The sequence below is a fragment of the Sciurus vulgaris genome, assembly GCF_902686455.1.
Source record: "Sciurus vulgaris genome assembly, chromosome: 9".
In the NCBI taxonomy this organism is placed as follows: domain Eukaryota; kingdom Metazoa; phylum Chordata; class Mammalia; order Rodentia; family Sciuridae; genus Sciurus; species Sciurus vulgaris.
In genome coordinates, this window is record NC_136469.1 from 37,430,464 (window position 1) to 37,447,188 (window position 16,725).

A 16,725-nucleotide genomic window follows, 5' to 3' on the forward strand; every position below is an offset into this window, starting at 1 on the left:
TAGCAACTCAGCAAGGCCCTAAGCAACTTAGCGAGACCCTGTCTGAAACAAACAAACAAAACATAAAAATGGTGGGGGCTGTAACTCAGTTGATTATGTGCCCCTGGCTTTAATCCCTGATACCCCCGCACCCCCGTCAAAAAAAGGAAGAAAAAGGAAAAATGCATAGATAATACCTAAAGATGTAGTTATTGACTATGCAACACTTAGCCTTTAATAGTGATTCTCAATAGACCATTTCTGTTATCTTTGAATCAGAAATTCTTAAGGTGAGAAGTTTCATACTTGGCTCATTCCAATCTCAAATTTGAATTCTTTACTAATTTACCATCAACCAAGCATCCTTTGTATTCTTGAATAATTCCAGGGATGAGAAACTGTCTCCCATGTTACCCTTTTAATCTTTGTACAATTCTGACCTAGAAGAAGGTATTTTCTTTGAGCACAGAGAGATTGAAATTGAACATTAGGTACAGGAAAGAAAAGAGTAGAATGATGTTCCTGACAGGTGGGAGTCCAGGAATTCAAGAATTATGTGGGATGACCAGTGAGTAGCCTTAGGAGAAGAATTGCCTGTTTTAACAGGAACACATCCTGATGTCTTTGGAGTAGGGAAGTTGAGGGAGTCCTTGTCTTATGACATCTATTTTCTCTATGAAGAATTCATTGATTGAGAGTGAGAGGTTGGAAGGTAAAGAGTTTTTAGGAGAAAGTTTTGAAGTAATGATTGCAGAGAGTGGGAAGGCCAGGTGACCAGAGAAATGGAGGCTCGATTGAGGTGGTGCCCTCAAATATACAGGATTTCCCTCTGCCCTGCTAAGTAATTTTCTGCTCAGGAGGCACAAAGAAAGCTGAGAGTTGACTTTACCCAGGATTGACATTTTATGAAATGAGTGCAATACAAAGATAGGTGGAATAATGTGCCCTGGCAAGCTCTTTTTACCTGCAAAGTTTTATAAAAAGTATACCTTCTGTCTGGAAGGCTTTTTTGTAGTTTGATTTTTTTTTTCCCTCCACCTTCACTTTCAAGTATCATTTCTCCTCACAGAATTCTTCCTTAATTTACTCACTTCCCTTATTTTACTCTCTGTGAAGAAGATCCTACTTTCAGGTACCTTTCTTGGTTAGTCCTTTTATTTCTTCCTAGACTTAATTGAAACAATATTACTTTTCTATGTCATCCCTGTGTTGTCCACCTATGGAATGACAGCTTCGCAGCTTCAAGAAAGCATTGGGCTTGTCTCCATTGTTTTCCTCCACAGCCCAGTTGAGTGCCAGGAAATTGTAGGTATTCAGTAAAGTTGTGTTCAGAGAATATAATTGAAATAATAGACTGGGGCATATAAGCTGGATGTGAAAGGAAATCAAGAGAGATGTGAGACTTGGACATTGAAGGTAGTAGTCTTAAAGACTGACGGTCCTGCTTAAGTTGAGAGAGGGTTACCTCAGAGGGTTTTGGAAGCAAGCTGAAAGAATTGGAAATTGGTGGTAGAAAGCTGAAGTGCCTCTTGGTGATATGAGACAGTACCATTTCCAGACATGATTAAATAGTTTAATGGTGTGACTATCAGTGAGTGGCTTAGGTGGACTGAAAATATTTGTACAAAAATAGATCCATAGAACAGAGTCCAAGCAAATTGGAACTTATATAAAATGATGTAATATATAATTCAGGAAAAATAACAGAGAAAGTGGTGTATTATTTAATGTGACATTTAGGGTGGGAGATTATTTTATCTTCTTTTGTATCACAGTTAAGATAAATCCCACATAAACTAAGGAGTTAGCAAACTCTTAATGTTATAATGACCAGAACATTTTAATAACTAAGTGACCAATTGAGACAAAGATTTAGAGTCAGAACATAAATAATTTATGCAAATTATTAAGAAAAATGCTTAACTCACAATATAAAAGTAAATGTTCAAAGGACAGAAGAAAATAATTTACAGAAAATAGAAATCTTTGTATCTTAAAATACTTAGAAATTTTGTACCTTTTAATATTTAAAATGTGTTAATAATTGACTATAAGAGGACTTGAATATGAAAAGTGACACTTTTGCCTATCAAGTAAACACAAATTTTCTTATTTAAATGTATACTTTTACATAGTACCCATAGGATTGTAGTTTGGAGAACTCAATCTAACAGTTTACATTGAGAACTTTATAAAACTGTCTTTTTTATGTTGGCCAAATTATATTGTTATATTATGTGCCAATATGAATGTGTATCAACAAATCCTGCCATTATGTATAATGTACCAATAAAAAGTATGGAAAAATTTTATTTCTCCTTTAGACGTAAGAATTTTTGAAAGCCAATGTTGAAGTAAAAAACACTGATGTTACTAACTTTGGAAAAATGTAAATTCTGATACACAAACTAAGCTTAATAGAAACACGTTTATTCCTAAATATATTTTCATACTTTCCACATGTGTCTGATTTTATGTTATGTTCCAACTCACTCTGTTGTCTCACTTAACTTAGCATCAACATTAACATTCAGCATAACTTCCCAGCCTAAATTTATATCAGGATCTGGCTTAAATGCTGGTTGGGTTAAATATGTATGTTTGGAATTCTGCACACAATTTATTGAGATACTTACTAAGCAACCCCCTTATATGACAATGTATATGGTATATTTAATAAAGATTTTTGTTTTGTAAAATAAAACTTGTAGAATTTTACTTTTATTTTAGTTAAATTAACAGTTCACTAGAGCTGTATGGCATTTAAAATTTCCTGTTTGTTCCTTTTCTTGACATTCTTTTAAAAATGCCAAATAAAATGGTTTTAAAAACTATATTTGCAATAACTGAATATATTGAATCCCTTTTGATTTATAAATGTCATCGGGCTTTCAGCTCAATATGATAATATTGTTATATGTTTAAGAATATTACTACTTAAATATTAAAGGGCAAATAAACTTATAGGCTATGCATGTGTAAGTTAAATTAATATAGGACAGGAATAATTTGCCTGACAAATACTGTTTTAGTCATCTTTTTTGCTGCTGTGTCTAAAAGACCTGACCAGAACAATTGTAGAGGAGAAAAAGTTTATTTGAGGGCTCACAGTTTCAGAGGTCTTAGTTTATAGAAGGCTGGCCCCATTCCTCCTGGTTGCACATCATGACTGGAGAGTGTGGTGGAAGGAAGAAGCTCACATCATGATCAGGAAGCAGACAGAGAATCCAGTCTCCAGATACAGAATATACTCCCCATAGCCACACCCCCAGTGAGCCACTTCCTCTAGCTACACCCCACCTGTCTCCAGCTATCACTCAGTGAATCCCATTAATTCACTGATTAGGTCAACTAATAATCCAATAATTTCTCCTCCAAACCTTCATGCATTATCTCACATGTTAGCTTTTGGGGAATACCACATCTAAACCATAACAAATCCATAAGCCTTTCTCCTTGCTCTCGAGACAAATATAATCTGATACCTTTTAAACAAAAAGAGTCTGTGTACGTAGAATAAAAGAGTTTAAAAACCAGCATTAATCTTAAAAATGTAGTTTAGAGGAAGCTAGAAAACAGCAAGTATTTTATGTATATTTATGTGCAAATGCATATTTTTAAACATTATGTTTCTGACTTAGTGAAGTAGAAAACATTGTATTACTGTTTTATATCTTAACTTTTTTTTTTCATAAAGACTGTCTATTGGGAAATCTTGGCATAGTATTTAGTATTTTGTGTTGGTCAGATCTGACATTGAATCTTAGACAATTACTGTTCTGTTCACATTTAGCACCTTACTAATTTTCTTGTGTGTTTTCTTATCTGTTGAGTAAGGGTAATAATATAACCTGCTGAATTGATATGAAGATTCTATTAAAAGCATCAAATTTAGTGCTAGATACATGGTAGTCATTCAGTATACAATCTTTTTTTTTTTTTTTTTTAGGAATTTTTTTCTTTTTATTTTATGATAATGCAGAAGGAATACACATTCAGTAGAAACCATACTTTACCTTTTGAAATTTTGCTCTTTCCCAGCCTGGTGATATGAATTAAGATACTCTTAGGATGCTGGGTACCAGCAACAAGCTGCAGGTCCCAGTCAGCCAGGTGATCATGAGGGGAAAAACCTATAGTCTATAGAGTGCTGTGTTGCTAAGCAAGGACATGTGGTAGGTCAGGTGTATTAAGAGCATTTCAACTTATGACATTTCCCACTTGCCATGGGTTTATCTGGATGTAAGCCTATTGTAAGTCAAGGAACATCAGCATTCTCAATTGGATCCTGGCTCTTGAAAGAGTGAAAGCACTCCTTTGTTTCCTTTATTATTCTTACAACACACAGCTTAACATGTTTAGCGGATGAGTCTGGCCAGTTCTGCTCCCTTTTAAGAGAAACTCAAGCCATTGCAACTTTGACTTCTTGATTGGATCATTTTTTTTTTTTTTTTAGACTTTTTTTAATTTAACTTTTAATTTTTTACAGACTGCATTTTGATTCATTGTACACAAATGGGGTACATCATTTCGTTTCTATGGTTATACACACAGTAGATTCATACCATTCGTGCAATCATACATATACATAGGGTAATGATGTCTGTCTCATTATATGAACCATTTGACCAGAATTTTATGTGTATATTTAATCTGAAAGAAATTTGTTTACAGTGGGGCTGGAGCTGTGGCCCAGTGATAGAGCACTTGCCTAGCACGTGTGAAGCACTGAGTTCAATTCTCAGCACCACATTAAAAAAATAAATAAAGTTAAAAAGAAAAGAAAGTTGTTTACAGGTACATAAGGAGTTGGGCATAGGCCTTTAACAGAATTTTTTTTTTTTTTTTTATGCGGGGGGTACCCAGGTTTGAACTCAGGGCATTCAACCACTGAGCCACATCCCCAGTCCTGTTTTGTATTTCATTTAGAGACAGAGATGTAGCTCCAGTTGACAGATGAAAAAATGAGCTCATAGGGGTTAGGTAACTTTGCTGAAATCACACAATGAATTGTAGAGGCGAGAATTGGAGCACTAAACCAAGTTTCTTTGTTCCTTGAGCTAATATAAATTCAGTAAATACGGGTTCCAGGCTCTAAGGGTTTAGTTCTCTTGCCCTGGAGACCAGCTTTTGTTCCTTAACCTTTCAACTTTACTTGGTCTCCAAACATCTTGCCTTTCACAGTAACTGTGGTTGACCTTAGTAGATTCCTGAAAGGTTGCTTGTCAAGGTCTTTTAAAATGTATTATTTAGGGAATTCTATAATATCTTAAAATAAAATAGAAGTTTATTCTAAGTAAAAGCAATCTTCCAAATTATTGGTTTAACGAATGTTATTTTATGAATAGCTTGTATCTTAAACAATGGAATACTCATAGAGATAGCAGACAACTATGATCAAAAGAAGTAGAAGGTTCAGTTTTGAAGAGATGACACCAGTTAACATTCCAAAGTTTAGTCACCAGCACGGATTAGGGGCAGGACTTAAATATATTTCATTTAAATGATAGTAACTTCTTTGGGATGGTATAAAATATATTTTTCATCTTTTTGCATATGCTGTTTTAAAAATTAAAAAATAACCTTTAGTTATTTCAAATATTAGTTAAAAGAAATTCTTTTTATTGCTTTTGTCAATAGTGCTGCTTGTTCAGTTTGTTCTAATATTAAAGAAGTTGTGTATAGAGGACTGATAGTATATTTGAAACTGTAAGATAATGAATAATAGAGTCTTCAAAGTTAAGGTGAAACGGATGAAAATGTAATCATAGTAAGCATTAGCAACTTCTTTTAGACTTCAGAAATAAGGTAGGGATAACAGTGATGCTGTCCTGGTTTCTCTGACCACGGCCTTGGCCTGCAGCATCACTTCAAGTTCTACTACTCCACTTTCTTTCTGGAATCTAGAGATAACTCTCTGAATTCCAAATTTAAATAGGGAGACAAGTTTCTGAGTGTGTCATAATTTAATTCCCCCTGCTTGGGCTGCAGATGCCTCTTCTACCTGGAATACTCCTCTGCTGACAATGGTCAGTAGCACTACGGCTGTTGTTTAAGGGGCTTTTGTAGGTTTTCTGTCTTTAATAATCTTCCACTTCACTTAGGTGTTTCTTATTAGGAAACACGTATCTTAAGTTCAGGAAAATATACCTAAATAACTGCAAATGTGATTAAAATTCTGTTACTTTTGAGAAAATTTTAGCAAGTGCTTGTACTGCTTCAAAATGTAGGACTAAATCTTATGTTCTGTGATATAAACCTAGCCTTTAAAAAGGTGAATCTTCATTGATAAGAAAATAGCACAATTCATTCTTTAAACTATTCAGTTGAAATTATAAGGAAAGTGTACACATCCTTCTGAAAGCCACGTTTATGTGTAATTGTTAAGTATAAAGAGGCAGATTAGATTTGCTTAAGCCTCTGGAGTCAAATTCCTAGTTTCTAATCTTGATTTCACAATTTGTCAGCAGCATTACCTTGGAAAAATAATCGTTCTTTACCTGAGTTTTCAGAGAATAATAAGAGTTAGTGGCTTTTAATTCATAGGGTTGTTTTTAGGATTAAATGAGTTCATACATGAGTAGTGGTTAAAGCACATTGTTGAGTATTCAGTGTTTAGTCAAGTATTATTATCAGGGTCAATATTTTATATTTTTTCTTTAAAAAAATCTTTATATATTCTTAAAGCTCTTTATTGTCTTTAAAAAAAAAGCATGTGGGCTTTGAATTGAAATTGGTAAACTTTATCATACACATTTTCTACAGAATTAACTTTACAATAAGATGTTTTCCAGAGTTTAATATTTCAGTTAGAAAAATACATTTGTGATGTTCAGGATTGATATAGGTAACATTGAATTAAATTCATTCTCACTATATATAAGCATTTAGTAAATTCTGTGTATATAATGTCAATAAGACCAAATACAACACATGTATGTACATATGTGGGGGTGTGTGTGTTTGTGTGTGTGTGTGTATAGTGTGTGTATGTGTGTGTATTTATATTTGAAACATTTACAGATAAACCTGGAAGAATAATTGTTCTAGGCTTCAGATAGCCCAGCAGAAGAGACCATCTTGAAATAAGTGACTTTGGTGATTAAGAAACTAAATATTCAGGTTATTCAGGTATTGGTGTATGTCTTTTTTTAGAAAAATATTTTTAGTTGTAGGTGGACACAATACCTTTATTTTATTTATTTTATTGTGGTGCTAAGGATCGAACCCAGTGCTTCACACATGCTAGGCAAGCACTCTACCACTGAGCTATAATCCCAACCCTTGATGTTTGTCTTTTTAAGTTGACATTTGGTTGATAATGTAGTCAGGTATGTTGATAAATAGGAAGGCAGAATGTGTCATCTTTAGGCATATGTGATCTCTCCTATATTGTTTATTGATGTATACTTTAAGAGTAGTTATTTTAACTAATTGTTATTGTTTGGTTTGTGTTTTTATCAAGTTACCTTTGATTTGTGGTTTATTTCTCCTAAAAGACTGTCTAAGAGGGAAAATCAGTTTAGTCTTCCTGGCATTGATAAATTCATACCAGTTCTTCTGGAGGAGAATTGTTCAGAATCAACAAATTGTTACCCTTTAGCTCATAGCTTAAACTGTTCTATTTGAAAAATGAAATGAAAACGAGTACTATTTTTTTATTCTTTATTCTACTATGTTTCAAATGCTGTGTGATGGCTCAGATAAGAAATAAAAACTGCTGAGATTAAAATCATTCATCCTAACATTTTAGTATGAATGATTTTGTTGAAGTAGTTCTTTTTATAGTGTCTGATGCACAAATAGTTGAATGTCGAGTCCTTTTAACTCAGTTACAGAAAAATAAATACAACATAACTACTTTGAACTATAATTGTTCTTATCTCTTTGGGTTCCCAAAGTTAGTTCTTAAAATATCTTAAATGTTCATTTTAAGGCCACAGAAAGTGAGGCTGGTGATATGGACCTGAGTGGGTTGCCAGAAACAGCGGTGGATTCCGAGGACGACGACGATGAAGAAGACATCGAGAGGGCGTCGGATCCGCTGATGAGTAGGGATATTGTGAGAGACTGCCTGGAGAAGGACCCGATCGACAGGACAGATGACGATATTGGTAAGTGCAACCAATAAAATAAATCTAGGAGCGGTTTAAAATACTTAGAGGTAAAACTGTCTGATACAATAGAGCGCAAATCTAGTAAACTTTAAGAAGTCATTAATTTGTGAATTTCCTTTGTATAAATGTTGGCGATGAATGCTTTTCCTTTGTATACATAGTATTTGTTGGGAAAAAATAAAAAGTCAGTGTTAGCCCATACCTTCAGAAGTCTACACACAATACTGTGAATGAACTTCCTAGTAAAATCTTTCCACAAAACTTCTTTCATAGCTTAATTTATAACACACACACACACACACACACACACAGCTAAATTTGTCTTCTAGGTGGTTTTAATTCCATTAGTTGTCTTCTAAGCACTAGTTCTGTTAAGTTTGTGTTTTCTGTGTGTAAATGTGGGTTGATGGCAGTTAGTAAATTGTCATATGAATGGATTTGTTTCCACTCTGGTTCCATGTGAAGGAAGTCTGAGTGGAAGAGGATAGTATGCCAAGCTAGCGGCACCTGTGCTGTGAGGGTAAAGACGTTTCTTGTACTGTAAAGTTAAAAGTTCTAAGTGACTTTATATCTACCTTCCATCATAAGCAAGAGTCAATTGTGTAATAATGGCCTTGTATTTGAATACATCCCCAACTCTGACTTTTTGCTTAGCATATTAGGAACAAGAGCAACTTCTGTGCGGTCATCTCCCACCAAAGTTCTGGAATCCATAACCACCTTTTCCTGAACCCAAATGATCTATCTGTTCCACCCACTTGCCCAATTCTTTGGGTCAATATGTATTTCAAGAGAAATCAAATGAACTGAGTTTATGGGATTAGCTATAGGAAGGTGTGGGTATGTGTATGTGTGAGTAGCTTGTCTTATTACATGTTCGAGTGGGACAAACATGTTTGTGGGAGAACTTTGACTATTTAAAATAGATATGAGATAGGGAGTAAGAAGAGTGAAATATGGAAAACCAAACCCTTGAATTAGTTATGTGTAATTTAACTGCAGTCATTGATGGGAGTTGCTAACTCTCTGTAGATGAACATCATCATATGGTGGTAATTATTCATCCATTCATTCAGCTAATGTAGTAGAGCGCCTTCTGGGTGCTTAACATTTCCTAGCTCTGAGCAATGCCCGTGGTGAACAGGGCAGAGGCTCTTGTTTTGTCAAAGTCTGTTGGGGAGACAGTGATTAGCAAGTGAACAAGTCAGACGTTGCAGATGGTGGTGAGTGCTGCAGAGGAGCATATAGTGGAGGTGGGGGAGTGAACTGAATGCAGTGGTTCTCAGATTCACCCCCTGAAGACAGGGGTGTCCCTGTCATGTATCAGAAACCAACGTGTTTGATTTCCAGTGTCCAAAGTTGTTTTTTTTTTTTTTTTTTTTTTAATACTTCTGTTCTTTGTCTGTGCAAAATTATTTTGTTTTTTAAGTCCCTCTATTGTACTTGAAAGAATTAAACTGCAAGTGTGTTCAATTTACCATCTTAATTCAGAACCTTGATTATAGTTTTTTTTATTAGATAGAATATTGCTTATGTACAAGTTCATTTGGTTGGAAGTTGTCTTGTAAGTGAATGTATCTGCTGTTTTTAATTTATTTTTTTAATAGCTGTGGAAGAAAATGCTGATTATTAAAATATGTGCAGGATGTCTGTTATTCCTGGAAATTTAAGACTTTGACTTTGTATTTGAGAAGGCTTCTATCTCAGAATTTCTGGAAAGCAAGAAGTGCTTATTCCTACAAATAAGTACAAAAATCGTTTGTTTGCTTGCTTGCTTTTCTTTTTTTTAAATTTGATTTTACTAAGTTTCTCAGGTCCACCTTGAACTCGTGATCCTTCTGTCTCAGCCTCCTGAGGAGTAACTGGAATTAAAGACATGTGCCACTGCTCCCAGCTGTACTCAATTATTGAAATGGTTTTGTACCTTGTTTTATACCATTATTTAATTAATTTATTTGTTTATTTATCTATTTTTATGTGGTGCTGAAGATCCAACCCAGTGCCTCACACATGCTAGGCAAGTGCTCTACTACTGAGTGCTCTACTACTCTAGCCCCTGAACTTTTATTTTTTGTTTTGAGGGCTTGATATATTAAGGTAGAAAAAGAATGACTTTGATCTCTTTGAAATAATTTTTTTTCCTCCAGCTTCATGTACCACCATAAACCTCTTGAGATTGAAAACAACAACAACGACACAATATTAAGCCTTTATTAAACAGAAAATTGAATCAAGCAAACCAAGATAAACTTATTTTCTGAGCTGATTTCAGCTTCTGGTGTCTCTAAGTTGAATTGTTTTTTTCTTTGTGTCACAATGACTACTAACAAATTTTTTAGAGACTAATATTTTTCATCAACAAGAACATTCCTATCTTAACAAAATAGGACATGTTACAGTGGTTTATCATTCTAAATAAGAATATAATTCTAAAAGTTTCTTCTAGAAATATTTAAAAAGCAGTTCTGCATCGCCCCATGGCTTCTCCTTTTCATTTGTTCCAGGGACTGTCTTAGTACTCATCCCAAGTTCTCAGCTCTTGGCTACCTTAACCCCTCTAGTTTGTATAATACTATTGGCATTATCAGAGTTTAGTTTGAACCAAATGCTTAAATAGCCAAGTGCTTCCAATTTATTTATTATATTTTTAAATATTAATGATAGAAAAATTCTTTTTTAAAAAATCGCTCCAAATTTCCACTATAGTAAATAGTTGTGTAGGAGTTTTCACAAAACCAGTGATTGGATACTTTTGAATCCTTGAGAGTCTTAAAAACAATCCAGGTAAGCATTTATGCCATCTTGGTTTTTCTACTGAGCTTGAAGAACTATGTACATCTACTGTTATTAGATCTTTCCCGTCTCTTTTATTCTTATAATATGTGATATAGTTATTTCCTATCTTGTTGTATTAATGCCAGTCACTGCTCATATATCACAAATTGATTGCATGACCCACTAATAAAATAAGAACCTGTCAGAAACAACAAACACATTTATTCAAAGCACTTTACAATCATTCCAGTGGACCTTAGTGGAGATATTTTATGTGTTCTGCCCACTTTTTCTTCTGTAGTCATATGTGTGGTAATTATTTGACTTCTGGTATTCTCTGAACATATCTTAAATTCAAAACATTTCTTACATATAATGAACTTCCGGTCTCACATTTTCCCTAAGCCCATTAACCTTTGCTTGCCCAAGGAAATTTAACAACTGCTAGGAGAGGAAAAGGTGAAATGTGTGGTCTCCAGGTTATATTGTAATAGCTTATGGTGAGGGACGAGGGATGATGGCTACAGAAAACAGGCTGGGAACAGCAGAACTAACTGTGATGTGCTGATCAGAGGACCATGTCTTGTTCTTTTGCTTCTGTATTTCAAATCAAAAGGTCAGTGCAGTTGTAAAATAGTGATTCCTACCTTTCATATGGATAGATATGGGTCACCTCTTATAGTGGTATTCAGAATCTCTTTGTTGTTCTTGGGAATAAATATATTTTATGGCACAACTCAGACACACCTACTCATTTCAGAAGTAAAATGTTCATTAAACAAAATTTAATCTTTAAATTCTGACTGATGTGCTTTGATATTTTATCATCATCATCTTTTTTTTAATATTGGTTGCAACAGTAAATTGATTTTCTGACGCATAAATCTGGGTCAGGTTAAAGAACACTGTCCTACTACTGTACAGAATGCCTGGGTGCCACTTATCATTATTCTCCTGATTATCCAAGCCACCTTGTGTAATGACAAGTGCTGTATCAGGAGGAGGGATGATGTAGAGTCTAGTCAGAATGTGACATTACCCAATTGGACAAGAGGAAACCTCTCAGTCTGTCCTTCTGGAAATGTAATGTTTTCACAGATTATATTTTTCTATGTTACTTTTTCCCTAGCAGTTAACAAAATGCATCCAATAACATAAAATTTGTTGCTCAAAATTAACAGAAGGAATATATAAAGGACAGTTAGATTGTGTGGGTGACTAGAAAAATATATGTTATATTTAGCTGAGAGGTTAGATGATACCATGGCTATAATTATAATGACAACAATAGCAGTTCTTATTTGTTGAATATTTACTCTGTGACAAGTACTTTATCAATACTTTTGATTCTCATCGTTGTTCAATGAAGGTAGATATATTATTTTGCAAATGAGAAAACTGTCTTAGGAAATTTACCAACTTACAAGTTGACCCCTAGGAAGTAAGACCACTAGGAAGAATTAAATGTCTTGACATATACCCTGTGCTCTTCACTGCCACTCAGAGTCCACAGTCCTGGATCATGTCACTGCCACCTTCTAATTATATGTGTCTGAGCCTCAGTTTCCTCCCTATGAAATGAAAAAGAACACATGCACTTCACAGGGCCATGGTGAAGAATGAGGAGAAACCCTAGTAGATAATTAGTAAAGCTACTTAATAATAGGAAACACAGAACTAAAGGGTAGAGATCACAGCATTTGAGGGACTATGAAGTCATCTGCCTTGTCAACAGCCCCAACTATAACAAAATATAAGCTGTTTCTCCATAGTGTTGCCAGTAGAAGAGTGATCAGACTTTTCTTCTTTTTGCCAATCTGTGGGATAAGAAATGGTATATCCATTCTCACTTAAATGATACGTTGTGACTGTTTAATTGACTAATTTTTATGGATTTGTCTGATCCACAGAAAATCTCCCTTGGAATATTTTTTAATTAAATGTAGTTATTTTTGCTATTTTAAATATCCACCTGCCCAGAAAGGCACTAGAGTGGAGTTGGCACCTTACTAGAGCTCCATTTTTATTTTGACTATAATAAGCCTTACTTTAGAAGATGACAGCTGGATTTCAGTTGAAATTTCCCATTTTAAGTTTAATAATTTCTTCAGTGCCTTTAGCGTTTGGTTTACAGTGTAATCTCTTGCTTCTAAATTAACAAGGAAAATACCACCATTTTTTTTGGTGACAGAAATCTTTATGTACCTACAGAAAATTAGAGTATTACTGAAAATACCGAAAATGTATTTTTCAATAGGCAAAATTGTGTGGCATTTACAAAGAAAGAACCCTAGAGCATTCTTTTGGAAGATTCACTTTTAATAAAGGGTGTGGTTTTGACCAGGAGTATCTTTTGCTTTTCAGAACAACTCTTGGAGTTTATGCACCAGCTGCCTGCATTTGCCAATATGACAATGTCGGTGAGACGAGAACTCTGTGCTGTGATGGTGTTTGCAGTGGTGGAAAGAGCAGGGACCATTGTGTTAAATGATGGTGAAGAGGTCAGTAAATATTCCTGCCTCTTTAAAGCTTGTTTGAGGATCTCCCAATTCAGCATTTAGATAAAAACTCAGTTCTTATATTTTCCTTCTCAGAAATCAGCAGTAAAAAGTTTGAATAAAAAAGTATTATGTAAAAAAAAAATTATTATGTACTTATTTCGTCACAGCATTCTAAATCCATTATTTTATTCTCCATTATATAATATTTCATACAATATTGGTAATGGTTTTTGCGGTGGTGGGGATTGAACCCAGAGTTTCACACATTAGGCAGATGCTCTACCACTGAGCTATAGCCTCATTAACATTTCAGTTTTGCAACTTATGTCATAAATACAATGCTTTTTATCAGGGCAATATGATGTCAGGGCTGTAGTGATTATTATATATTATTTACATGTGCTTTGGGATACAGAGGAAACTTTTTTCCTTATGTCACTTTCGAGAAGAAAATATCCAAAGTCAGACTAAAAGGGCAGGATGATATTGCTCGTGCTAGGCATATGAGAACATGTAGATATGCAGTTATGTATAAATGCTTATTCTGTGAACCTCCTGAAGAGTTAGTATCACTTAAGTTATTTATTCCATTTTTAAGGCAGAGGATCCGCTAAGCCTTTTTAAGTACCATGAAGTACCATTCTGAAACTTATAGTTGTGTCATCACAATACTAATTCCTGCTTTTTCTCCTTTTTTCTTTTTCTTTCTTTCTTTTTTTTTTTTCTTTTTTTTTTTTTTAATTAGCTGGACTCCTGGTCAGTGATTCTCAATGGTTCTGTGGAGGTGACTTATCCAGATGGAAAAGCAGAAATATTATGTATGGGAAATAGTTTTGGTGTCTCTCCTACCATGGACAAAGAATATATGAAAGGAGTGATGAGAACAAAGGTGGATGACTGCCAGGTATAAAATGTATATTTTATTCTTTTAAAAAAAATTTTGTTCCTTTTGGATATACATGACAGTAGTGCGTGTTTTGACATACATACATGGAGTATGACTTATTCTAATTAGGATCCCACTCTTGTGGTTGTACATGATGTGCAGAATATTCCACACTGGTGGAATATTCATATAAACATGGGAAAGCGAAGTCCAATTTATTCCACTGTCTTTCCTATTCCCATCTCCCCTCCCTTCCCTTCATTCCCTTTTGTCTAATCCAATGAACCTCTATTCTTCCCCTCATCCCCATTGTGTGTTATCATCCTCATATCAGAAGGAACTCTTGACCTTTGGTTTTTTGGGTGGCTTGGCTTATTTCACTTAGCATGATCATCTCCAGATTTATCCATTTAGCAGCAAGAATCATAAAATCATTCTATTTTATTCTTAATAGAGAATGCTTGTATGTAATTTAGTATTTTTCTGCCTATATTAATATGTCATCTTTAAATAAGATTTTGATGTAAACTTTTAGTTTTATGCTCCAAGAAATTAATTGAACTTACTTGAAATGCACAGAACTATGTGTTTTGTTTTTAAAAAGGTGTTCTGTAAATAGGGCATTTTAAATTTTCCACCAGAAATTATTAATTAATAATCTGTTCATTGAAAATATGGCAATAAAATGCATATTATGAAAGATCATAAGTAGATAATTAAAGGTAATGATATAGCTATGCAATGTTATTATTTAAATTCTACAAAAAAGTAATTGATTTCAGAAGAGACATGGAATTTTATCATAGTATAAATCAGTTGAACGACTTGCCACTAAAAAATAATTGCTAATGCAAAGAAAATACTTGGTAGCAAAAGAGAAATGGCATCCACATTGATGGTATGTTAATATTCTTTATTTAAAAGCCTTTAATAATAGGCTAGAGAAAATACGTGAACAAATGTGAAATTTAATTAGATTAATTTAAATGGGAGCTTCTATGTTAGTGAGGAAAGAATTTAAGATGCTTTTACTCTTGTTTATAATTTATATATTGTCTTCTAAAAATTTCTCTCTAAAAGATAAAATAGTTTAATGTAAATAAGCCAAAAAGTTTGATTTGACTTAAGACTAATGTTAAGGGCTCATTATATTTATTAATCTGCATTTTGCATGACATCCGAATGTAGTTTATTCTGAAAGAACATAATTGAATTTCTTCGCTACATACCCCACCGCCCATTTTAAATTTTGAGACAGTCTTACTAAGTTGTCAAGGCTGCTCTTGAGCTTAAACTCTTCTGGCCTTGGTCTCCTGAGTTAGAATTACAGGCATGTACCACTGTGCCTGAGTCATAATTGAATTTTTATAGTGTCAGATCAATGTTGCAGTAGTGTTATTCATTTAAATTTTCATTTTGAGCATTTTGCTTAACTAAAATGAAAAAAAAAAACATGGCTATAAATAAAATAATCCCACCTTCATAATCAATATAATTTTACCGGATAATTCCTTGAGTAAGCATCATGGTGGGGGGAAAGACTATAAATTCAAAGTTTTAAATATGTAAAGTAAGAAAACCATTCTAAATATAGTCACTTCTCAATTATTTAGTATAATAGAGGGGAAAAATGGATAAATACCTAAATCTTTATTTGTATGAGAATATACATTTAGGAAGGATTGTATATGATTCTGGAATTGTATGCCAAAAAAATAAACAAATTGAGTCAAGACAAACTAGAGAAGTGTTAAAGGTTTCTCCATCCTATTATCTTTTATTAGTTTCTTCCTGAATCCTTTCTTCTCTATGTTGGGATCTCAATAACATTTGAGTTGGAGTCTGTTCCTTAGATGCCAAATAAAAGTTATTTCAGTTGTGAGAGTTCAGCAGGCACATGACTACACCTTGTTGGCCAAACTACTTTCATTGAAATGTAACCATGGGACCTAAATGAGTTAAAGGCATATAAATGTTTTAGAGTAATTGATAAAAATGTTATGTGACTGACTATTACAGAGTTTGTAAGTCATGTCAGGTACCATTAAGTGTTTATCTTTGAGTTCAGGAAAGGATGAGGAGGTAGGTGTTATGTTAGAGAAGAGAGTATAATCTATTTACAGAATGAAAAATAAGTAGGAAATCCATAGTGATGGCAAGGTAGACCTCAACTCAAAACAAAACTCTGATTAAGATATGTAGATTCCTGTAATTCCTAATATGCAGTTCCCAGAAATATGTGTAGGGTCAGAGGTAGAGTACCTGCTGCAGAAAACTCTGTCTTCCACTCCACTCCACTCCATGCATTGTAAAACAAACATGTTAAATCTGGGAATTCACAGATCCTTCCCTAGGCTGAACATCCACCAAACCATCTGCTCAGCCCTGACATTTTATCCCTTAAGAGTACAACAGGGGTAGAGAATGAATTTACACATTTTAAGTCCTTTATTTGGGTTAGGATTTT

At 34.0% G+C, this 16,725-nt stretch overlaps 1 protein-coding gene across 1 annotated transcript in view; it reads left to right on the forward strand.

Annotated features, from left to right (window-relative positions):
- The window catches only part of RAPGEF2 (Rap guanine nucleotide exchange factor 2), a 265,166-nt gene that overhangs the window by 216,992 nt on the left and 31,449 nt on the right, over nt 1-16,725 (forward strand). The window contains 3 exon segments of the mRNA XM_079154511.1: nt 7,916-8,093; nt 13,236-13,372; nt 14,118-14,276. Coding sequence (XP_079010637.1) covers nt 7,916-8,093; nt 13,236-13,372; nt 14,118-14,276 — 474 coding nt within the window.